The 25,359-nt window shown below is 48.0% G+C and overlaps 1 protein-coding gene across 1 annotated transcript in view; it reads left to right on the top strand.

Moving 5' to 3' along the window:
• The window catches only part of LOC106575065 (AT-rich interactive domain-containing protein 1B), a 304,921-nt gene that overhangs the window by 218,336 nt on the left and 61,226 nt on the right, over window positions 1-25,359 (top strand). Inside the window, exon 5 of the mRNA XM_045714993.1 lies at window positions 7,720-7,981. Coding sequence (XP_045570949.1) covers window positions 7,720-7,981 — 262 coding nt within the window. The remainder of the gene's footprint in view (window positions 1-7,719; window positions 7,982-25,359) is intronic.

Genomic DNA, 25,359 nt, shown 5'->3' with positions numbered 1-25,359 from the left:
ATGGGCTGATTATTCCGCTCTAATTGACTGGGGAGATATGCAAATGGCTGTCATTTGGGATGATAAAGGATGCGTGGCGCAGGATGCACTGCATTATTTAGCCGTGTGGCTGCTCTGTGCGGCGAGCGAGCGGGCGGGCATGGAGGGTGGGAGGCAGCAGCACGGCGTGAAGGATGTGGCAGGTGCTTTAATTGCAGAGGAGAGAGAGAGGTTAAGCTGAATGAGCAGTTGAATTAGAAATTAGGAATTTGTCTGTTTTAATTTATTTATTTTCTGTTCCTCCCTTTGCTTTAAGTTTCTTCTCTTTCTCTCTTTCTGGGTGAGTGGAGAGGAGGAGAGGTGGGGGGGTGAGTATGTCTCTGGGGTGAGTGGAGAGGAGAAGGGGTGGGGTGAGTATGTCTCTGGGGTGAGTGGAGAGGAGGAGGGGTGGGGGGGTGAGTATGTCTCTGGGGTGAGTGGAGAGGAGAAGGGGTGGGGTGAGTATGTCTCTGGGGTGAGTGGAGAGGAGAAGGGGTGGGGGTGAGTATGTCTCTGGGGTGAGTGGAGAGGAGAAGGGGTGAGTATGTCTCTGGGGTGAGTGGAGAGGAGGAGGGGTGGGTGTGTCTCTGGGGTGAGTGGAGAGGAGGAAGGGTGGGTATGTCTCTGGGGTGAGTGGAGAGGAGGAGGGGTGGGTATGTCTCTGGGGTGAGTGGAGAGGAGGAGGGGTGGGTGTGTCTCTGGGGTGAGTGGAGAGGAGGAAGGGGTGGGTATGTCTCTGGGGTGAGTGGAGAGGAGGAGGGGTGGGGGGTGAGTATGTCTCTGGGGTGAGTGGAGAGGAGGAGGGGTGGGGGGGTGAGTATGTCTCTGGGGTGAGTGGAGAGGAGTAGGGGTGAGTATGTCTCTGGGGTAAGTGGAGAGGAGTAGGGGTGAGTATGTCTCTGGGGTGAGTGGAGAGGAGGAGGGGTGGGTGTGTCTCTGGGGTGAGTGGAGAGGAGGAGGGGTGGGTGTGTCTCTGGGGTGAGTGGAGAGGAGGAGGGGTGGGGGGGGGGGTGGTCTGCTTATGCATTAAACCAGTTAGCGCCTTTGTGGTGAATGAAAAAACAACATTTCAACAGCTCAAATATTAAAGGCCTGCCTGGCTTGTCGACTCTCATCAAGGCCCCCTCTTATAAATGGAAGACTGGTACATTTTAATAAAAACTGTTTAGTGGAATAAAAAAAATATTAGACGGCAGGGTTTGTGGGGTCTCAACTTCAACCTCAATATAGGGTACAAAGGGACTATCCTGAACATTTATCTAGCGATTAAAGGTTGAGCTGTGGAGGGCTGGGGTACTTTATTGTCGTCATTGTTCAGAGAGACAATGAGGCAGTGCGTTAAGTGAATAGGGCCGGCGTGCGTTAAGCACTCGTTCTGCTCGGCCCGGCTCTATCAAGCTCTGTCGTATTATCAGGGGGAATCACAGTGAAACTCAACACTAATCCCCTGGTTTGGAGACAAGCGCCACCAGATTTGGGCGTCTTTACAGGCTTAGGAGTAATAGGGCTTCAAACGGGTCCTCCAAACAGACTCGCTTCCTATCTCCACATTACTGAGGGCTTAGAGAGGGAGAGTTATCACTCCGCAAGCTGCATATCACCCCAACGACAAATAACACTAATGGGCTAGTTTTAGCATTAGCGCTCGCACACACAGCAGACTGGAAACATGGGCGTGGTGGTAGGTTGTCTGGCTGCCTTATTAGCCTGAGGACTGTAGATACACGCAGGACGTGTGTGTATGCACCCAGCAGACCAGACTTTGTTGCAGACAGACATGGACAGTCCAAGAAGTAGACATTGGCTTTGGGGGGATGCTGTATGTCTATAGAAGTGAGAGAACTCTAGAAACATTATGTTAACTACTAGTGTATCTGAAGAGGAAGTGTATCTTTTGCCTGTCTGTGTTGGTGTTGAAAGTCTAGACAGTTGTTTTTGTTATTATGCTGCGGGAGTATTATCATGAGATTGCCTGTGCTTTGTGCAGCCATTGTAGCGAAATAGAAAAGCACATATTGCTTTCTTACACTGTGTCTCTCTTGCAACTATAGAGGCCCGGAACAGTTTGTTCTCGATCTGCTTTTTTTGAGACAAAGAAAAGAGAAAAACGACTTGCTTGAACATCAAATAAATGTAATTTTAAACATGGTAGCGTCCCTCAGATTGGGTCCTAAAGTCCTGTCTGTAGAACACAGCATTTCCCTCACATCCTAGTTCCACATAATATGTTGCCTGATCTGGAGATATAGCCTGGGACAGGAGTTTTTCCTGACGACACGGTCTGTTCTTGGATGTCTTGGTTTAATGGTTGGTGTTATTGCACAGACAGGCAGGCCCAGAGAGGCTCCTGTAGGGTCCTTTCAGAGATGTTCCATTATGACAGAAGAGGACTTGGCACTGAGTGCAGTAAGCTCCTGGGCTGCTTGGGATGTCATCATGGCACCCAGCCAGCCATGGAGATGTGGGATGGAACCTGACTTCCCAACAGTGCCACCTGTGACACAAAGGACAACAGGCACTGGGACATTGATGAGTCAGTAGACTGATATGACTGTTGTATGGCCCATAATGGCTTCTCCTGATCAGAGAGCTCTGTCGGTCAGCAGCATGACCAGATGGTTTAGGAGCCTGTGGCATAGCAGAAAACTCCCCTCAGATCGTTCAAATGATTCATCATCATCATCACCATCATTTCCACCCCAACCACCACCACAACTAACACATCAGCATCATCATCATCACTGTCATCACCACAACCAACAGCATCAGCATCATCATCATAATCATCATCACTGTCATCATCACAACCAATACCATCATTATCATCATTACTGTCATCACCACAACCAACAGCATCATCATCACTGTCTTCACCACAACCAACAGCATCAGCATCATCATCATAATCATCATCATCATCACTGTCATCATCACAACCAACATCATCATAATCATCATCATCATCATCATCACTGTCATCACCACAACCAACAGCATCAGCATCATCATCATCATAATCATCATCATCATCACTGTCATCATCACAACCAACACCATCATCATCATCATCACTGTCATCACCACAACTATCAGCATCACTTGCATCATCATTATAATCATCATCATCATCATCACTGTCATCCCCACAACCAACACCATCATCATCATCATCATTACTGTTATCACCACAACCAACACCACCATCATCATCATCATCATTACCGTTATCACCACAATCACACCATCATCATCATCATCATCATTACCATTATAATCTTTCTCTCTCTCTCACTCGCTCAGTTTGTTTTTGTCCCCGCAAACACATGTACACATCTCTCTCCTCTGCCTTTCTGAGCCTATGCCAGCTCTGTACTCTGTAGCTGGAAGTGTTAGGGTTTTGTGAGTTCCTCTCTGTCTGTACATGGTATTTAGTCGCACCTTGTGAACGGTATAACAGTGAGCTCTCTACATGGGGCATCCCATTACCCTCCACTCCCCCACTCCCTCCCTGACACACAACCATTCAGAAAATAATTTGCATGTCATTTCATTTCATAATTTGCATGGCATTTCATAATTTGCATGGCATTTCATTTCATAATTTGCATGACATTTTAATTCATAATTTGCATGGCATTTCATTTCGTAATTTGCATGACATTTAATTTACTCAACTCAGCGTTTTGGGGAAGAAAAACTTCTTAAGTGTAATAGCATTTCCACTGCTACATTCTTAGAAAAAAGGGTTCTAAAAGGGTTATTCGACTATCCCCATAGGAGAACCCTTTTTGGTTCCATGTAGAACCCTTTTTGGTTCCAGGTATAACCCTTTTGGTTTCCTCTGTGGAAAGAGTTAGACCTGGAACCAAAAGCGTTCTACCTGCAGCCAAAAAGGGTTCTTCAAAGGGTTCTCCTATGGGAACAGCCGAAGAACCCTTTTAGGTCCTAGATAGGACCTTTTTTTCTAAGAGAGAGGGAGCAGCAGCACAGTAGTCCGAAGGCAGTAATGAGAACAGTGGGTCTGTGAGAGAGTGAGAGAGTCCCCAGAGGGCTCACAACAGACATCTATTAGACCTAATTACAGCTGTCATCATTCTATTTACTCAGAGAAAGAGAGGAATAAGCCTTCTGTACTGTACGAGTCCACCGAGTTAGTTTTAAATACCAGTGGGTACAGCAGTTGAGCCTTTGATAGCAACATGTGCGATTAGCATTTGGATCTTTGAATTTTAAATGTAACTTTTCTCCTCCATTAGAGTTTCCCCTTGTATGTCACTGCAGACACTTTGAATTCAGCTTTTAACCTGTTCATGTCCTGTGTGAGGATATCTTAATAACTGGAAACAGAGAGAGAGAGAGATAGAGAGAGAGAGAGAATGAGAGAGAGAGAGAGAATGAGAGAGAACTCTTCCCACCCACACACAAACCCTCCACCATTCCTCATCCTCCTACCCACCAGCCTCCCTGTCATCCGCGCTGCTGTGCCACTGTGACTAGGCTGAGTCAGCTAGCCTGTCTGGCCTGGTGGCAGGGCGGTTGCAGCAGGGTGACAGGGGGATCTGGTGGTGGAAGCTGTAGTGGCAGCGGGTGGCTGGTCCCTCCAACAGTGAGGTGACACGCTGGACAGCACTGCCCCAAGAGCCACCAACCAGAGCTGACAACACCAGCCCTGCATGGCCCCGGTCCTCTGCTCCAGACCCAGCCAGCTACAGCCTCTGACCTAGCCCTAGCAGCAACTACAGTCCCAGCCTCTTGTAAGAAAGCCTTCCCTGCTCAATACAGCCATGCTGGTTCACCCTGGTTCACTTGATTGTGTGCCGTGCAGTATGTCTGTGAGGAAGTTTGAGGGTCAATGCTCTCTTTCCCCATGGTCCACAGACAGGAAGCTGTGGTGTGGTGCCTGACTCCTCCCTGTCTAGACAGCATGACCAGAGAATCCTGGACTGGGGAACACTGCCTGTTCCCTTCCCAGCAGCACTCATTAATTAGTGCTCCTGAGTGGCGCAGCGGTCTAAGGCACTGCATCTCAGTGCAAGAAGTGTCACTATCGTACCTGGTTTGAATCCAGCCTGTATCACATCTGGCTGTGATTGCGAGTCCCATGGGGTGGTGCCCAGTTGTCTGGGTTTGGCCGGAGTAGGCTGTCATTGTAAATAAGAATTTGTTATTGACTGACTCGCCTGGTAAAATAAATATGTATATCTCATTTGTGCATGTCTTTGCCTGCTCAGAGGGGACAGTCAGCAGAAAGACCACTCCTTACTGAATGATGTGTTTTTTTTCTCCCACTCAGTCATAGGTTGGTGATCTGGTGTGTGTGTGAGGTGTGTGTATGCCGTGCCTGTGTGTGCATGCCGTGCCTGTGTGTACATGTGCGTGCGTGTGTGTTTCTATGAGTGTGTTTGTGTGTGTGTGTTTCTACTGTGTGTGTTGGCTCAGCTGTCCCCTTAGTGCCCCTGCCTGTCTGAGTCTGACAGGCTGACAGCCTCAGAGAGAGAGGGAGAGGGAGGGAGGCTGACGCCAACACCCCTGAGGTGAAGGGTCACGAATGACTGCCTCTCAAATGTAGTGTGAAGCGTCTAGATAGGAGGCCATTACTTGGGGGTCTGGCCATCTCAACGTAAGTGGTTATTATCACCTCAATATTTTTCTTATTATGACAATTACATGCTTCAGAAGCACATTAAGTGATACAAGATGCCAACTGGGAGTAGTTGACAGCTATTTGGAGACTCACTGCACAGAGCAATTTGCAACACAGAGGCAAACCAATTAGATTTGGGCCACTTTGGAAAGGGCCCAAGCTAGCTTGTTGGGTATTTGGCTGGGCTGGCTGTTTGCTGCTGGAAATATCACTGTGTAGAGAGCAGCAGCTGGGCTTCTTCACTGTTAGATCTGTGGAAGAGCCTGGTCTTATTCCCTGGGCTCTCTCAGTCACAACACTGTCTAGATGCCGTCAAGCATGAGTCTAATCCAAACAGGTCAATCCTCAAATCCTCCAAATTAATGATGTGCTTTTCTGCCCAACGGTTATTGGAGAACTGGCGACTAGCGGGTAATGTAATTATTCACAGTGCTTTCCCTTTTTTAATTGGCTCTCAGGCTAACAATCAGGTGGATGTCACACTAGATTCACCTGTTTAGAAGTACGTCACCATGGTTTCCCTCTTTGCAGGACCCCACTGTGTCATATGGCACACACTTGCGGTGACCTGTGACTGCCTGCTCAGAAAAATAGCTCTGGTGATTGGTTGAGACAGCCTATGACATCATCTAGCTCAGTAGAGTTGATTGGTTGGGACAGCGAGTGACACCGCTGACAGAGAGAGAGGGAAGTGGTAGAGAGAAACAGAAAGAGAGAGAGGCCTGTGTGTGTGCTGGGCTGATCGAGCACGTGCAGATGATGCCATGTGACAGACTGAGACAGCCTGGCAGAGCAGGGCGGGCAGACCAGGCGTACGGGCATGCGGGTGGCAGCCACGGAGGCATGATGAAAACAAAAGCCTGTGCCACCACAGAGGATACATGAACAACAAGACAGTCATTTATCGCTGTTTATCACCACAAAACCTTCTTATTCATCTGGACAATATACCATAACACTCAACATGTTATGCTTCAGTAAACAATAGATCACAATAATACATATACTGGTGAAAGAACCACAGTATTGGCTGGTTTCATCTTCAGCTTTGATCCAGTATTTTCACTATGGCCATTTTAGGAGACACAGGAGAGGTCTTTGGTGGCTGTAGAGAGGGTTAGGTAAAGGTTCATGAAGGTGGGGACAGATTCTGTGGAACCTGACTGACGGTGGTGGGTGGACAGAAAGATAGACAGATAGCTAGCTACAGCAGGTGGGCAGCAGGTAGCCTAGCGGTTACATCATTGGGCCAGTAACTGGAAGGATGCTAGTTCACATCCCTGAGCTAACAAGGTGAACAATCTGCCGATGTGCCCTTCAGCAAGGCGCTTAACCCATTATCACTGTTGATAATGTCAGACCCTGGCTGTGACCCCACTCTCCAAGGGTGTCTCAGGGAGAGTGGGATATGCAAAAAACACATTTCCAATTCACTGAAATAGGACAAATATAAGTACCCACCAAATAATTATTATTATAGAAGTCTCACCTGGGTTGTGGCCCACATATCCCATCAGTGGTGGGTGGCCTCCCGTAGTGCAGCTGGAGAACTGTGGGGATGTGTGTTTAAGATGCAGACATCACACACAACACCTGGACTATCTACCTCCCTCTCCCTTCAATCTCCTCTTTTAGAAGACTATCATTCAGTCTGTCGGCATTCATAGGGGATTCCCTAGAAAACGTTCAGAATACCCTTAACCAGTCAATGCCCCCGTCCTCCCCTCCCTCCTACCTCCCCCTCGCCTCTCTCTCCCCACAGGGGATGTGTGTAACATAAGCTCAGCCTTGAATACAGGCCCATTACACATCACACAGAACAGACTGTCAGACCTACACCAGCAAGGCACTACACTGCTTTCAGTATAGTTTCAGTATAGTGCTGTGCTCTATTGTGAGAGTATTTTGGAGTATTGTTAGGCTTTGTGGGCTATGTATTACTGTGTTGTAATCCACAGCATACCCAGTGCTACTCTCTCGCTTTATTGTGATAGTATGTTTCCCTTATGATATTCTTCGCTCACCATTTCCCCTGTCTCTCTCTTTCTCTGTTCCAGGACCTGTCTGGCTCCATAGATGACCTCCCTACAGGTACAGAGGCTGGTCACAGTTCAGCCATCAGTGCTACAGGCTCCACCAGTAGCCAGGGGGAGCAGAGTAACCCAGCCCAGTCACCCTTCTCACCTCACGCGTCACCCCACCTGTCTGGTCAGGGCAGCGGCCCATCGTCCTCTCCTGTTGGGTCCCCTGTGGGCTCCAACCAATCACGCTCCGGCTCTGGCCCCATCTCCCCAGTCAGCGGCCCAACCACAGCACCAGGTAAGCCAACAGGGTTCCTAAGGCAAATCATTTCACAAAATAATCAAAAAACCTCATACTGGTGATTGACTCTCTTTCTTTCCATAACACTCCTCTGATTCGTCTGTTGAAGTAACCTGTACAGGTATAATGACACCCTGTTGTGTTCACGTAAATGATCAGAAAAATATGGTCAGAACTACAGCAGTGGCCATGTCAAGATGACCGATGTGCTAGTTAGAACCTTGTCTCATTGCTGCAACTCCTCTATGGGCTCGGGAGAGGTAAAGGTTGAGACATGCATCCTCCAAAACATGACCCACCTGGCCAACTACTTCTTAACACGCCACTTAACCCAGAAGTCAGCCACACCAATGTGACGGAAGAAACGCCTTTTGACCGAAGTCAAACGCCTTTTGACCGAAGTCAACTTGCAGGCGCCCAGCCCACCACAAGGAGTCGCTAGAGGACGAGCCAAGGAAAGCCTCCCCCGGCCAAACCCTCCCCTAACTCAGACAGTGCAGGCTGTATGGGCACCTTAGACCACTGCACCACTCAGAGCCTCGATGTCTCCTTTCTATTGGAAATCATTTGTCATTTATTTTGCAAAACATTTTAGATGCAGAGATACAGATGGCTGCTGTTGGCCTCTGTATTCTTCCTATCAAAACAGGAAGCCAAAGTAAGACAATAGCAGATGTGTGTGTGTGAGGATTCAGGGCTGTTCCTCCCTAGAGGAATGGATGAGCATTTAGATAAACAGTGAGGTAATGAATGGGAGTGTGTTGGACAGGCCTTGGACAGGCCAGAGTGACACACGGCTATGAGACGTGGCTCTGATTGCCCTCCCCTCCCCATCCAACCACAGCCTCCGCTGCTCTTCCTGATTAAGGCCTGACGGGCACGTCAGCAGCTCGCAGACCTGTCAATCACGGTGACGAGGCGGGACAAATGCTTGAGTGAGCTCCTGAGGCCAGCGGGTTGTTCCGGGCGGACTGAGCGCGTACGGGAGTGATTGACACTAATGAAAAAGCAGGACAGCCGCTCCCGACGCGAATGCCAAGATCATGCGGAGTGAGATGGGGAGACAGGAGGCGGATCTCATCGGAGGGATGGCTGTGATTAATAGAGTATCTATAAATATTCTCCCATCATGCAGAACACATCCTCATAGAGAGAGGATCATAGTCTGGTAACAGCTGCTAGGGTTTACCAGCTGTAGTTTATGAGATCACTTCTAATGAGAAATACCAACACCAGGCATATGAGAGAGAAACACTGAGAACTGATGTTGCTATGATTTGAAGGATTGATTACTGTTTACTTACTAGCAGGTCATGAGAATTGTGTGATTTATCTTGCCTGCAACCTGTCTCCTTTCTAAACATACAAACATTATATTTTTGCCTCTGTGCGTATGAGGCTCACTGGCTGTCCCTATCAATCAATCAAAATGTATTTATAAAGCCCTTTTTACATCAGCTGATGCCTAGGCCTTGTCTCTGAGTCCATTTGTCACTCTTCCATAAAGAGTGGCAGGGTCAAGTCTGTGGCGTTGTCACTGGTCAAGTCTGCACCAGCACCACCACCACATTGGTTAGGTTAGGTTACGGTAGTCCATTGTATCCGATGATGACTTCCACTTCTGAGTTAACGGTGAATTCTTTGGTGACTGTAGAGTCTAATCCGAGATCCACAAACTTTATTGCAGGTGGGGCAAATGCAGTCTGTGTTGGCGGGGGCAGGTATGTATGTCTCCTGAGCGGTTTTTGCTGTCTCTTTGTGCTCCTCTCCTCCTCCCACCTCTGTACACCGCTCTGGCAGAGCTGCCACCAGGTGGAACGGTCAGCAGCAGCATCCTCTTGGTCTGTGGGTTTGATGTTGCACTTCTTCAGCAACGTTTTCAGCTGGTCCTTGTAGCGTTTCATCTGCCCCCCTACAGACCTCCGGCCAAGATGTAGCTGGCCCCCCCTGCAGACCTCCGGCCAAGATGTAGCTGGCCGCCCTACAGACCTCCGGCCAAGATGTAGCTGGCCCCCTCTGCAGACCTCCGGCCAAGATGTAGCTGGCCCCCCTGCAAACCTCCGGCCAAGATGTAGCTGGCCCCCCCTGCAGACCTCCGGCCAAGATGTAGCTGGCCCCCCCTGTAGACCTCCGGCCAAGATGTAGCTGGCCCCCCTGCAGACCTCCGGCCAAGATGTAGCTGGCCCCCCTGTAGACCTCCGGCCAAGATGTAGCTGGCCCCCCTGTAGACCTCCGGCCAAGATGTAGCTGGCCCCCCTGCAGACCTCCGGCCAAGATGTAGCTGGCCCCCCTGCAGACCTCTGGCCAAGATGTAGCTGGCCGCCCTACAGACCTCCGGCCAAGATGTAGCTGGCCCCCCCTGCAGACCTCCGGCCAAGATGTAGCTGGCCCCCCCTGTAGACCTCCGGCCAAGATGTAGCTGGCCGCCCTGCAGACCTCCGGCCAAGATGTAGCTGGCCCCCCTTGCAGACCTCCGGCCAAGATGTAGCTGGCCCCCCTTGCAGACCTCTGGCCAAGATGTAGCTGGACATACAGGATCTTCAGTGGCAAGCGCTCCTGAGACATTCTAATGACATGCTCAAGCCAGCACAGTCTTCCCTTTGGCTCAGTTGGTAGAGCATGGCGTTTGCAATGCCAACATGGTGTGTGCAACGCCAGGGTTGTGGGTTTGATTCCCACGGGGGGCCAGTACAAAAAAATAATGCATGAAATGAAATGTATGCTTTCACTACTGTAAGTTGCTCTGTATAAGAGTGTCTGCTAAATGACTAAAATGTACGTGTAAAAATGTACTCTTACAGTTGGTGTTGGGTGACCATGGCCTCCATACTCTTGTAGTTGGTGTTGGGTGAACATGGCCTCCATACTCTTGCAGTTGGTGTTGGGTGAACATGGCCTCCATACTCTTGCAGTTGGTGTTGGGTGAACATGGCCTCCATACTCTTGCAGTTGGTGTTGGGTGAACATAGCCTCCATACTCTTGGTGTTGGGTGAACATGGCCTCCATACTCTTACAGTTGGTGTTGGGGACCATGGCCTCCATACTCTTACAGTTGGTGTTGGGGACCATGGCCTCCATACTCTTGCAGTTGGTGTTGTGGACCATGGCCTCCATACTCTTGCAGTTGGTGTTGGGGAACCATGGCCTCCATACTCTTACAGTTGGTGTTGGGGACCATGGCCTCCATACTCTTGCAGTTGGTGTTGGGGACCATGGCCTCCAAACTCTTGCAGTTGGTGTTGGAATGGCCTCCATACTCTTGCAGTTGGTGTTGGAGGTCATAGTTTGCAGTGAATATTGTTGCAACATTGACAGTACAGGATGTTATTTGTGAATCGCTTGAGCTGCTTGGACTTAACTATACTGGTGACTTTGTTTTGATTGAAGACCTGCGAAATTCAAGAATTTTAGGCCGATCTGCAGTCTGAGAGGAGCTGCCCAGGTATTTCAAGGACGGGACTATTGCCAGTGATTTGTGTTCAATGGTGAAGACAGGCATAGTGGGTGGAGGGCTGGATCTCCATTGGCATACCACTGTCTTGATGGTGTTGATAGACAGTCCCATCCTGCTATAGACCCTCACAACCGCTTCAAGGACAGACTGAAGGTCTTCCGGAGTGTGGGCCAGAAGTGCACAGTCATCAGCATACTGCATCTCAAGAACCCGATCCGTAAAGATCTTGGTGGTTGCTTGAAGCCTCCTGATGTTGAATAGGTTTCCATCCAGCCTGAAGTCCAACACCGCTGCTGTCCTCAAGCTCCTTGTGGAGAAGCTGGGTGACACATAGAAGGAAGATGTCAAAGAGTACAGGTGCCAACACATCCCTACCTCACACCGATGCTTACTCCAAAGGACACTGACTCCTGCCCTCCTATGGCCACCCAGCCATCATCCCATCATGGAACAGGCAAAGGATGTTTGGACAGCCATATTTGAGTAGAATGCCCCACAGTAGTTCCCTGCTCACAGTGTCGAAGGCCTTGGAGAGGTCGACAAAGGTCATGAAATGGTTCTGATGTTGTTCACTGCTGGAGTTGCTGTGCCGTGACTATCATGTCGACCGTACTCCTGTTCTTTATGAAGCCGCATTGTGACTCTGGCTGCAGTTCCTCTGTGATATTGTTCACCAACCTTTGTAGCATCACCTTTGCCAGGACCTTGCCGGCAACAGCCAGAAGGTATATCCCCCGGCTGTTGCCGGAGATGTAGACCTTACAGTGAGATGTTTACTTACAAGCCCTTAACCAACAATGCAGTTTTACGAGCAGTTGCCATACCAGGCAGTGATGGAACCCGTCAGGATGCTCTCGATGGTGCAGTTGTAAAACCTTTTGAGGATCTGAGGACCCATGCCAAATCTTTTCAGTCTCCTGAGGGTGAATAGGTTTTGTCATGCCCTCTTCACAACTGTCTTGGTGTGCTTGGACCATGTTAGTTTATTGGTGATGTGGACGTCAAGGAACTTGAAGCTCTCAACCTGCTCCACTACAGCCCCGTCGATGAGAATGGGGGCGTGCTCGGTCCTTCTTTTCCTGTAGTCCACAATCATCTCCTTTGTCTTGCTCACGTTGAGGGAGAGGTTGTTGTCCTTGCACCACACGGTCAGATCTCTGACCTCCTCCCTATAGGCTGTCTCATCGTTGCCGGTGATCAGGCCTACCACTGTTGTGTCATCAGCAAACTTAATGATGGTGTTGGAGTCGTGCCTGGCCATGCACTTATGAGTGAACAGGGAGTACAGGAGGGGACTGAGCACGCACCCCTGAGGAGTCCCCGTGTTGAGGATGTGTTGTTACCTACCCTTACTACCTGGGGGCATCCCGTCAGGAAGCCCAGGATCCAGTTGCAGAGGGAGGTGTTTAGCGATGAGCTTTGAGGGCACTATGGTGTTGAATGCTGAGCTGTAGTTAATGAATAGGTGTTTACTGCTTTAATTTTAGCTTGTAAGCAGGAATCAGGAGGATAGAACTATGGTAAGATTTTCCAAATGGAGGGCGAGGGAGAGCTTTGTACGCGCCTCTGTGTGTGGAGCAAAGGTCTAGAATTTTTTTCCCTCTGGTTGCACATTTAACATGCTGATAAAAATGAGGTAAAACTGATCCAAGTTTCCCTGCATTAAAGTCCCCGGCCACTAGGAGCGCCACATCTGGATGAGCATTGTCCTGTTTGTTTATGGCGATATACAGCTCATTGAGTGCGGTTTTAGTGCCAGCATCGGTATGTGGTGGTATGTAGACAGCTATGAAAAATACAGATGAAAACTCTCTAGGTAGATAGAGTGGTCTACAGCTTATCATGAGACACTCCACCTCAGACGAGCAAAACCTTGAGACCTCCTTAGATATGGTGCACTAGCCGTTGTTTACATAAATGCATAGGCCCTGCCCCGTGTCTTACCAGAGGCTGCTGTTCTGTCCTGCCGATAGAGTGTATAACCCGCCAGCAGTATGTTTTAATGTCGTCGTTCAGCCACGACTCAGTGAATCATAAGATACTGCAGTTTTTAATGTCCCATTGGTAGGATAAACGTGCTTTCAGTTCGTCCCATTTATTTTCCAGCGATTGAACGTTAGCTAGCAGGATGGAAGGCAAGGGCAGATTAGCCACTCATCGCCTCATCCTCACAAGGCACCCTGATATCTTTCCGCGAAATCTCAGTTTCCTTCTCCAGCGAATAATGGGGAACTGGGCCTGGTCGGGTTTCTGTATTATATCCCTCCAGTCTGACTCATTGAAGAAGAACTCTTTGTCCAGTTTGAGGTGAGAAATCGCAGTTCTGATGTCCAGAAGCTCCTCTCGGTCATAAGAGAGCAGCAACACCATGTACAAAACAAGCTACGAACAACGCGGGGGGAAAAAAAATAGCATGGTTGGTTAAGAGCCGATAAGACGGCAGCCTTCCACTTCCGCCACTGTTGGGGATGATCTCCTGGTCCCAAACCTCAGTGATGTACTGGTGGAGCGTTCTGGTGCAGAAGTTACTTCCCTTCTTAAGTAGCTCTGCCGGTATGCTGTCAGCGCCAGGAGCCTTGTTGTTCTTGAGGGAAAGGATAGCTGATAACACCACTTGGAAGGTTGGCCTGTCCCTAGGCCTTGTCTCTGAGTCAATTTGTCACTCTTCCATAAAGAGTGACAGGGTCAAGTCTGTGGCGTTGTCACTGGTCAAGTCACCACCGTACTGTGACCATGATGTAACCGTGGCTGTGGTTTATTGCCTTCTGAAGGTAGCTGTCATTCCTGCCTCGGTTACCGAGGCGACGCACGTCACATGGCCAAGTGCTCACGGGACATGTGTCACCCCTGACAACGGTCAGAGGAGAGCAATTCCACATTGTCAGCCTTTCACCTGGCTGTCTCACACACACTCACACACACACTATAAACACTGTCTCACACACACACATTCACTATCAGACGGCACACACACACATATTGACTGACTGTGTACATACAGCACACACCAAATACACATGCTCGCACACACATACACTGGCACTCACACTATACTGTAGATGCACACAAACACTACACATTAATTTCACAGACACAAACAGACACACACACACACTAACAACCTCCCAGTAATAGAAGATACAGCGAGGTGTGTCAGCAGCCTATGAGAAGATCAGGCCTACAGACAGATAGTGATAGAAAAATCTCTACAGTTACATATCGCAATATTGTTAGTGACGATATCATATCGATACTTTGACTCCATGTATCGATCTGTTTAAAAAAAAGCAATAGCTAGCGCTTGTCAGCTATATCTGCGCCAAGGCTCCAGTATTTTTCATCCTATAGCTTGTTATCCATCTTGTTTTTAAATAGTGAGCCAATATGTTTTCAGCACCTGTATTTCCACTACTCATTTCTCATGCTCTCTCTTGTGTCTCTGCAGCAGACATATAGTGAGCAATATGTTTGGAACATCAAATCGCAATGCGTATAGAATTGTGAGAATAGTGAGAATCGTAATACATATCGCATCGGCACCTAAGTATAATGATAATATGGTATCGTGAGGTCCCTGGTAACTCCCAACCCTACAAACAGACATGTATTTATCTTGGAGTCTGTTTCTGCATCTGTTTCCCTCAGCGTAACTCACTCCATTCATCCCTCTCCTTTCCAGACCTGTCTCTCTCTCCCTCTCTCTCTATTCAATTTCAATTCAATTTAAGGGCTTTATTGGCATGGGAACATATGTTAACATTGCCAAAGCAAGTGAAGAAGATAATAAACAAAAGTGAAATAAACAATAAAAAAAACAGAAAACATTACATTCACAACACTTCCAAAGGAATAGACATTTAAAATGTCATATTATGTCTATATACAGTGTTGTAATGATGTGCAAATAGTTAACCTCTATGGGCTAGGCGGGACGAATTCGTCCCACCTACGTAACAGCCACTTGAAGCCTGTGGCGCGATTTTCAAAACCTTAAAAATCCTATTACTTCAATTTCTCAAACATATGACTATTTTACAGCTATTTAAAGACAAGACTCTCGTTAATCTAACCACACTGTCCGATTTCAAAAAGGCTTTACAACGAAAGCAAAACATTAGATTATGTCAGCAGAGTACCAAGCCAGAAATAATCAGACACCCATTTTTCAAGCTAGCATATAATGTCACATAAACCCAGAAGACAGCTAAATGCAGTACTAACCTTTGATGATCATCAGATGACAACCCTAGGACATTATGTTATACAATACATGCATGTTTTGTTCAATCAAGTTCATATTTATATCAAAAAACAGCTTTTTACATTAGCATGTGACGTTCAGAACTAGCATACCCCCCGCAAACTTCCGGAGGAATTCGCTAACATTTTACTAAATTACTCACGATAAACGTTCACAAAAAGCATAACAATTATTTTAAGAATTATAGATACAGACCTCCTCTATGCACTCGATATGTCCGATTTTAAAATAGCTTTTTGGTGAAAGCACATTTTGCAATATTCTAAGTACATAGCCCAGGCATCACGGGCTAGCTATTTAGACACCCGGCAAGTTTAGCACTCACCATAATCATATTTACTATTATAAAAGTTTGATTACCTTTTGTTGTCTTCGTCAGAATGCACTCCCAGGACTGCTACTTCAATAACAAATGTTGGTTTGGTCCAAAATAATCCATCGTTATATCCGAATAGCGGCGTTTTGTTCGTGCGTCCCAGACACTATCTGAAATGGTAAATCAGGGTCGCGCGCATGGCGCAATTCGTGACAAAAAAAATCTAAATATTCCATTACCGTACTTCGAGGCATGTCAACCGCTGTTTAAAATCCATTTTTATGCCATTTTTCTCGTAAAAAGCGATAATATTCCGACCGGGAATGTCCATTTAGCTAAACTGAGGAAAGTAAACAAAGCTTTCGGTCGACGCGGGCACGCGCCTGAGTCTCACAGTACTGTAACCAGCCACTACCCAAACGCGCTACTTTGTTTCAGCCAGAGCCTGCAAAGCCACGATTCAGCTTTTTGCCGCCTTCTGAGACCCTATGGCAGCCGTAGGAAGTGTCACGGGACAGCTAAGATCCTCACTCTTCAATAAACAGAGACAAGAAGAACGACACCTTGTCAGACAGGCCACTTCCTGCCTGAAACCTTGTCAGGTTTTTGCCTGCCAAATGAGTTCTGTTATACTCACAGACACCATTCAAACAGTTTTAGAAACTTTAGGGTGTTTTCTATCCATATGTAATAAGTATATGCATATTCTAGTTACTGGGTAGGAGTGGTAACCAGATTAAATCGGGTACGTTTTTTATCCAGCCGTGTCAATACTGCCCCCTATCCTAAACAGGTAAAAATACAAAAGGGAAAATAAGTAAACGTAAATATCGGTTGTATTTACAATGGTGTTTGTTCTTGTCTGGTTGCCCTTTTCTCGTGGCAACAGGTCACAAATCTTGCTGCTGTGATGGTACACTGTGGTATTTCTCCCAATAGATATGGGAGTTTATCAATATTGGGTTTGTTTTCAAATTATTTGTGGATCTGTGTAATCTGAGGGAAATACTGTATGTGTCTCTAATACAGTCATACATTTGGCAGGAGGTTAGGAAGTGCAGCTCAGTTTTTCTCTCTCCCTCTGTCTCTCTCTCTTTCTCTCTCTCTCCTTGCCATTTCTCAAATGGAATACAACATTATCTAGGTTCGCCTGGCATTTGGATTCTCCTCGAGCCAAGAGGCACAGAAGGCAAATTGATTTTCCTGTTGTGCTACATTTGTGACAGTCAAGCAGAAATCACATTGCTCAGCCCCAATGTCTCTAAACCAATTCGGAGCACCCCGCATTTTTCGTCTTTGGGGACGCAAACGGCATTACTCTCATCCGCATTCCAGGCAGAATGGGATGTGGGCTGGGAAGGGAGAGGAGGAGGAGAGGAGGAGAGGAGGAGGAAAGGCTGTGGGGCTTTGCTAGAGTCACTGAACAATACTTCTGTATCTCTGTGTACTGCTGGTTACCAATGCCTCTCTCTGACAGTCTCTAGTCAAACCAGAATAGTGATCGGAATAGTGATGCAACTAGTTATCGCTCATCCTCTCTCTCTTTGATTCTAGTGATCCCTCATCCCCTCTCTCTCTGATTCTAGTGATACCTCATCCCCTCTCTCTTTGATTCTAGTGACCTCTCATCCCTCTCTCTCTGATTCTAGTGACACCTCATCCCCTCTCTCTTTAACTCTAAGTGACCCCTCATATCCTCTCTCTTTGATTCTAGTGATCCCTCATCCCCTCTCTTTGATTTTAGTGATCCCTCATCCCCTCTCTTTGATTATAGTGACCTCTCATCCCCTCTCTTTGATTATAGTGATCCCTCATCCCCTCTCTTTGATTATAGTGACCTCTCATCCCCTCTCTTTGATTATAGTGATCCCTCATCCCCTCTCTTTGATTATAGTGACCTCTCATCCCCTCTCTTTGATTTTAGTGATCCCTCATCCCCTCTCTTTGATTCTCATCCCCTCTCTTTGATTATAGTGATCCCTCATCCCCTCTCTTTGATTTTAGTGATCCCTCATCCCCTCTCTTTGATTTTAGTAATCCCTCATCCCCTCTCTTTGATTATAGTGATCCCTCATCCCCTCTCTTTGATTATAGTGATCCCTCATCCCCTCTCTTTGATTATAGTGATCCCTCTCTCTCTCTTTGATTCTATTAGCTTTGATGCTTGACAGAGAGCGTGTCCAACCCATTGACTTACCGTCTTAGGGCGACATGACCTTTCTCCATGCTGTCACAAGCTGTTAGTTCTGATCACCATGGAGATGTTACCATGTATGTATCGGTCCTCAGAACCAACTGATAAGACTGCCCTTTGACTTTTTAGGCTGTAATACCAAGAAACAGTGGGTTGCACTGTTTCTTGATGATTTGTATTGTATTCATTTTTGTTGTAGGCATGACCCTGGTTGTCTGTGCCTGTCTGTGTGTGTGTGTGGTCTTCTATGAGGGCTGGAGTAGATCCACTCATTCTAGTACTGCTACTAATGGACTCAGACCACATCCTCACTCCCTGATGGCACAACACTGCTTGAGCTGCCTGTCGTAGAAAATCACAACAAACGCTTGTCTCCCTTTCTCTCATTCTCCTCCAAGGTCCATCAAGGTCCATTTAGCATTGCCACGGCCCCCTCATCCCTCTCCTCCCCACAGTCCTCCTCCTCCTCTATTTTGTCTGTAAAAGACGTGATTGAAGCTTTCTGGCGAGCGCTTGGAGAGTAAGCTGTTTATCTGCGCCCGCTTGAAGTGCTTCCAGGGCATGAGGAGTGCCGAAAGGTCAGGGCGAGTCACATAGCGAGAGAGAGAGCGTCTATGGATGGAGGGAGAGAGAGGAGGAAGAGTGCAGACCTGTCTGGCATTGGGTACACCACCTCAGAGCCATTCACATTATTGTTAATCATAAGGTTTAGCATAGGTGTATTATAGTAATGAAGATGTTGACAGACTGGGTTCTGTGAGGTCTGGAAAGATCAAGTTAAGGGTCATAATTGAACCAATGGGAGATGCAACTGGGCATCCATATTGGCTCAATCAGTAATACCAGAGGCGTATTGCTATTCTGATACAGTAAATACTCCAAGGAAGAAAACAAAAATACAATCGCAAAACGTTACACTACAAATTTGCTAGGGGTATTAGATGTGAAAGTTAGCCCAAAGCGTTAGTGAGTGTACTTCAGAGGGGTTGGGTTAAATGAGGAAGACACATTTCATTTGAATGCATTCAGTTGTACAACTGACTAGGTATTCCCCTTTCCAGTGGTAGTTCCAGTCGGGCCAGTCCCCCAGTGGCTGTTTGCGTGGAACACTGCCTCTGGCTGTACCTCTGTTCCTCTCTGTGAGGCAGCACAGGACTGGGGCACACCTTCCACTGAATCCCCCTCTTTTCCTGTCCTTCACATTCTTCTATCTTCCTCCCTCCTTTCTTTTCTCTCCCTCCCTTTCTCCACACCCCCCCTTGTCTTGGAGCGCTTGGCCTCCTGATGGTTGGTACAGTCCAAAGTGAAATCTGACAGCAGCCCGCTGGATAGCCTGCCTGTTAAAAGGAGAATCAAAATGCTAGCTTGCTGTGTCGCAGCCCGCTGGATAGCCTGCCTGTTAAAAGGAGAATCAAAATGCTAGCTTGCTGTGTCGCAGCCCGCTGGATAGCCTGCCTGTTAAAAGGAGAATCAAAATGCTAGCTTGCTGTGTCGCAGCCCGCTGTATAGCCTGCCTGTTAAAAGGAGAATCAAAATGCTAGCTTGCTGTGTCGCAGCCCACTGGATAGCCTGCCTGTTAAAAGGAGAATCAAAATGCTAGCTTGCTGTGTCGTCTTTTTAGTGAAATCCCATTCTGCGCTGGGCTGACTGGCTGAGTGGGACCTGGAGCAGTGTGCACAATTATGTTCCTGCAGCAGGCAGCCAAGTATACTGACTGGCTGCTCTGGCGTTGTGTCCCCCTCCCGCCCCCCGCCCTCTCTTTTAGCTAGAGCTGCACTTTCCTCTCCTTGCCGTACCTTCCCCAGCTCAGCGTAGCCCAGCTCAGCCCAACTCAGAGTTAGCTTGGTAATGAGGTCCATGGGAGAGTATTTCTCAGCCCCAGCACATTCCCCTGTCCCCTACAGGGAGCAGTAAGTCACGCTAGCTGGTATCCCCAGGCTGGAAAATCCTTGACCTCTGCTCATTGAGATCTATGTTTACAGCTTACTAGCATTACCTTGCCTGTGTGTGTGTGTGGGTGTGTGTCCTAGCCTGCAAGGTGTATTCCACCAACCTGAAATGCTGCCCTTCACCTTATTCTCCTGTCAGTCCAGAAGCACTCAGTGCTATTAATGAACATACTCAGAATGGCTTCTGCTCATCCAACTGTGTGTGTGTGTGTCCCTCCCGTTCATCATCAATTAAAGTGCTTTTATTTTGTCAGTGGGACCAAGCTGACGGTGAATCTGCATGGGATGCGCCGCTCACTCAGAGGCTTAATATTAACAACCCTGAAAAACAGAGAGGACTATGAGAGGAATATGTCCAGCAGTACTCTGTACATCTTTCAACTCTTCAGTGGCATTTGAGATGAATCCTCTGTCTTCAAAGCATCTTGCATTGCCCTTACAATCCTAGCAGAGTAGAAGTTGAAAGTTTTGGGGGTTTTGGCGCTAGTATTATCTCAAAACACATGAACTCCATTATTTCTGGCCTCTCACTTTGTATCGGGGGAACAGTTGGAATGACTGTACTTGTTAAAAGTTTTAAAATGGAGATTACAATCATTTTTTGTTGTTGTCATGAACCACGCTCTCACTCAGCATATCTGACTGTTCTTGCTCTTCTTCTAAAGTAGCGGGTGGATTTCAAACAAGCAGTCATTTCCTCTCTAGCTTCAGTGGTGACTTAATACAGCATACCCATACTCTTTATTTCATCCATAAACTTCATTAAGGCTTTTCATTTACATTGTGTCTGTTTCCGTGCGTGTGTGATCTCGTGGATGCTCCTGGTCTTTGAGTAACAGCTAAATCCTCAGTGAGGGCTATAGTGGAGGTGAAAATGGCTCACTGTGGTGTTTGAGAGAGCAGAGGGAGAGGGAGAGGGAGAGAGCAGAGGGAGAGGGAGAGAGCAGAGGGAGAGGGAGAGGGCGAGAGCAGAGGGAGAGGGCGAGAGCAGAGGGAGAGGGAGAGGGAGAGAGCAGAGGGAGAGGTCGAGAGCAGAGGGAGAGGGAGAGAGCAGAGGGAGAGAGCAGAGGGAGAGGGAGAGAGCAGAGGGAGAGGGAGAGAGCAGAGGGAGAGCGAGAGAGCAGAGGGAGAGGGAGAGGGAGAGAGCAGAGGGAGAGAGCAGAGGCAGAGGGAGAGAGCAGAGGGAGAGGGAGAGAGCAGAGGGAGAGGGAGAGGGAGAGAGCAGAGGGAGAGGGAGAGAGCAGAGGGAGAGGGCGAGAGCAGAGGGAGAGGGCGAGGGCAGAGGGAGAGGGAGAGAGCAGAGGGAGAGGGCGAGAGCAGAGGGAGAGAGCAGAGGGAGAGGGAGAGAGCAGAGGGAGAGGGAGAGAGCAGAGGGAGAGGGAGAGCGAGAGAGCAGAGGGAGAGGGAGAGGGAGAGAGCAGAGGGAGAGAGCAGAGGGAGAGGGAGAGAGCAGAGGGAGAGGTAGAGGGAGAGGGAGAGAGCAGAGGGAGAGGGAGAGAGCAGAGGGAGAGGGAGAGAGCAGAGGGAGAGAGCAGAGGGAGAGGGAGAGCGAGAGAGCAGAGGGAGAGGGAGAGGGAGAGAGCAGAGGGAGAGGGAGAGAGCAGAGGGAGAGAGCAGAGGGAGAGGGCGAGAGCAGAGGGAGAGGGCGAGAGCAGAGGGAGAGGGAGAGGGAGAGAGCAGAGGGAGAGAGCAGAGGGAGAGGGAGAGAGCAGAGGGAGAGGGAGAGAGCAGAGGGAGAGGGAGAGAGCGAGAGGGAGAGGGAGAGAGCAGAGGGAGAGAGCAGAGGGAGAGGGAGAGCGAGAGAGCAGAGGGAGAGGGAGAGAGCAGAGGGAGAGGGAGAGCAGAGGGAGAGGGAGAGGGAGAGAGCAGAGGGAGAGGGAGAGAGCAGCGGGAGAGGGAGAGGGAGAGGGAGAGCAAGCCAGCCGTTGTGCTGTGCCTGATTGATAGAAATGTTAATTGTGTTCTGGAGCACCTGTGGGACTTCCTTCACCCCCCAACATGTATTCCATTCCTAGCGCCAGTACAAATACAGAATTACTCCTGCGGTGAGAAGACTCCAACAGTCACGTCTTTCAAGATACCCTCCACATGCTCTAGTCACTTTGGTTTAGCTCTAGCAGACGTGAACAAACACCCTAATGTTGCCAGTCATTGGTAATAAAGATGCTGTGTTGGAGAGGCAGAGGGATGTGAGATTAAGGTACAGACTGTTGACATTTAAACCTGCTTCTCTCTGCAGCGGAGAAGGCAGCGCTGAGCTCAGGTAGGTGGGGGAGGAAAAAGCCTCCTGATTGTTGCATTATTAATCAGACTCAGTCTTAAACGTGCTGCCAGGCCTTCTGGACTGTCTGTTTGTTTTATCCACAGCTAATTATTCAATGGAGCTCATTAACATTTTTGAGAAGAGAGAATAGAGGAGAGGAGAGGAAAAGAGAGGAGAGGAAGTGATTTGTGGTAGTGAATTCCATTGCTCCTGCTCGCTTCTTCTTTCTCTCCTCTTCCTCACTCTTCCTCACATGTTCAAATTTCCCTTCTATACTCTCCGCTCCTCCTCCTCTCTCCTCTTCTCCTCCTTTTCTCCATAGGGTGTTGTCCTCCTCCTCCTCCTCTCACCTCTTCTCCTCATTTTTCTCCATCGGTGTTGTCCGCCCCCTCCTTTCTCTTGATCTCTCTATTAATATCTTGTGATCTTCATCTACATGGGAATGTGGAGAGGGCTGCTCAGTATGCATGCCCTCACCACCACTGTCCTCCTACAGACTCACACACACACCACACTGCCACCCACTCAAACATGATGTGACAATTGTAGCCCTTGCCTGGTGCTTGGCACACCCCCTCCCCAGCCAACATCCCTCACACACACACACACACAAAGCCCCCTGGCTGGGAGAGGAGATGGGTATGAGGAGAAAGGTGAACTTGCTGAGGGGGCTTCGTCAAGGTTCACTGGGGCTGTAAACGACGCTAAAGTGCCACCGGTGCAACAGCAAAAAGCCCCCTTCTGGAAACGTGTGCCCAATGTGGTTAGCCACATTAGGGCTGGAGCCTGGCCACCCTGCTCTTCCACCATCTTCCCCCATCAGCCCTCTGAGGACAGGGGACAAGACTCTTTATGCCCCCCCCCCTTTTTATATCCTACACATGTTTTCCTCTGGCTGGTCTTCTGAGGCTCCCAGCTCTTGGTGTGGTTGAGGCTGAGCAGAACTGTGTTATTCTTCTGTTATTTTAGTGTTAGCGCTGCAGTGAGATTTCAGCCCTGCCTCCTCTCCTCCCGGGAACAGGGTGACACACTAATAGAATATTCTCTCTTCCAAGCTTTGCTGCTGGAGCCACTCTGGTGGTGTGTATATGTGTTTGTGTTATAACATTAATGTGTGTGTATGTTTCTCTGTGTATGTGAGTGTTAGTGTGGGTGGGTGGGCGAGCGGGTGGATGGAAATGTTGTTTATTCAGTTTATGCAAAGTAATTATGTTGACTTAATTGGGTTTGTTTACGTGGAGTGTGTGCCACCGCTAGTCATGTATTACTGCTCTACATGACGACCAGCTCATCTAGTGCTCTGTCTCTCTCTCTCTCTCTCTCTCTCTCTCTCTCTCTCTCTCTCTCTCTCTCCCCTCTCTCTCCCCCTCTCTCTCTCTCTCTCTCTCTCTCTCTCTCTCTCTCTCTCTCTCTCCCCTCTCTCTCTCCCCCCCTCTCTCTCTCTCTCTCTCTCTCTCAATTAAGTTCAATTAAATTCAATTTGCTTTATTCGCATGACGTAACAATGTACATATTGCCAAAGCTTACTTTGGATATTTACAATATTAAAATAATAAGAATCAAAATTGTCAACGGGACAACAGTAACAACAATAACCAAGGGTCAAAATAACCAAACAATAACAATAAGCATAGAGGACATTTGCAGGTTGGTTGGTCTGTCAGACACTGTCCCTCATCTTATGGCAGGCAGCAATGTATTGCGCTGCCAACACACAGTTCTCTGCGTCCTCCCCCAACAGCACGGGTAGCCTATCCTCATCAGAGAGGTCTTTGAAATCTTGAAAAAGGGTTTCAAATATTGGGAAATGACATTCTCTGATTGTTTTATATTTTTGACATTTTGTCAGAAAATCCAGCTATCCCTCTCCTCTCTCTCTCTCTCTCTCTCTCTCTCTCTCTCTCTCTCTCTCTCTCTCTGTCTCTGTCTCTGTCTCTGTCTCACCACACACACAGAGAAGAACAGAGAACAGTGGAATCTCTATATACTGCTTCAGGATGGAAGACAGTGTACCGTTTGTTTGGTTCATGTAAATATACTTAAATGAGTTGTCCAGTTCTAAACACATTCACCTAAGAGTTGTATACTTTTGAAAATGTTGCTCTTTCTCCATTGGTTTACCCACCTTGGGTGTTGTAACCCTAATGTATAATGAAGAGGACGTGTGGGATAATTTTCCAGTTTTACCTTCCTGTGGGTTAAATCAATCCACACCACAGGAGGTTGGTGGCACCTTAATTGGGGAGGACGGGCTTGTGGTAATGCCTGGAACGGAATTAGTGGAATGGTATCAAATACATCAAACACATGGATTTCATTCTGTTTGCTCCGTTCCAGCCATTATTATGAGCCATCCTCGCCCCAGCAGCCTCCACTGATCCACACACTTTCATCTGCCGTTGCCCTAATCAGCCCCGCTGGTCTGTAGAGGATGTCCCACTGTACAAGAGGGGCAGCAACCAATCAATAAAACTCAATGGCTTTTTTCTGTAACTTCTGATTACACTTGAAATTGCCAGGCACACACACACACACACACACACACACACACACACACACACACACACACACACACACACACACACACACACACACACACACACACACACACACACACACACACACACACACTCATTAGCTATGCTATGAGGGTCTGTCTTTTATCTTTTTGTAATGCTAGGAAAAAGCTTTCTATTGAATAATGTCAGATAAGGATGACAAGTGGAAAGAAGGGAATAGAACTAGACATAAGATGTATCCATAACCTTTGAATCGCTCTACTGTACCAATAAAGCGTTTTTTTTAATAAATATTTTTGGTGAATAATGTCGTCTCACCTTTGGCTTTGTGGAAGAAAGATAAATCCCTTTCAGACTAAACCTTGACTTTTTATGAGTAAATATCACAAATGACAAGGCACGGTACAGCAGCTGTACT

This window comes from Salmo salar, chromosome ssa01 (assembly GCF_905237065.1).
Source record: "Salmo salar chromosome ssa01, Ssal_v3.1, whole genome shotgun sequence".
NCBI classification, from domain to species: Eukaryota; Metazoa; Chordata; class Actinopteri; order Salmoniformes; family Salmonidae; genus Salmo; species Salmo salar.
This window is presented reverse-complemented; position numbering and strand designations above follow the sequence as displayed.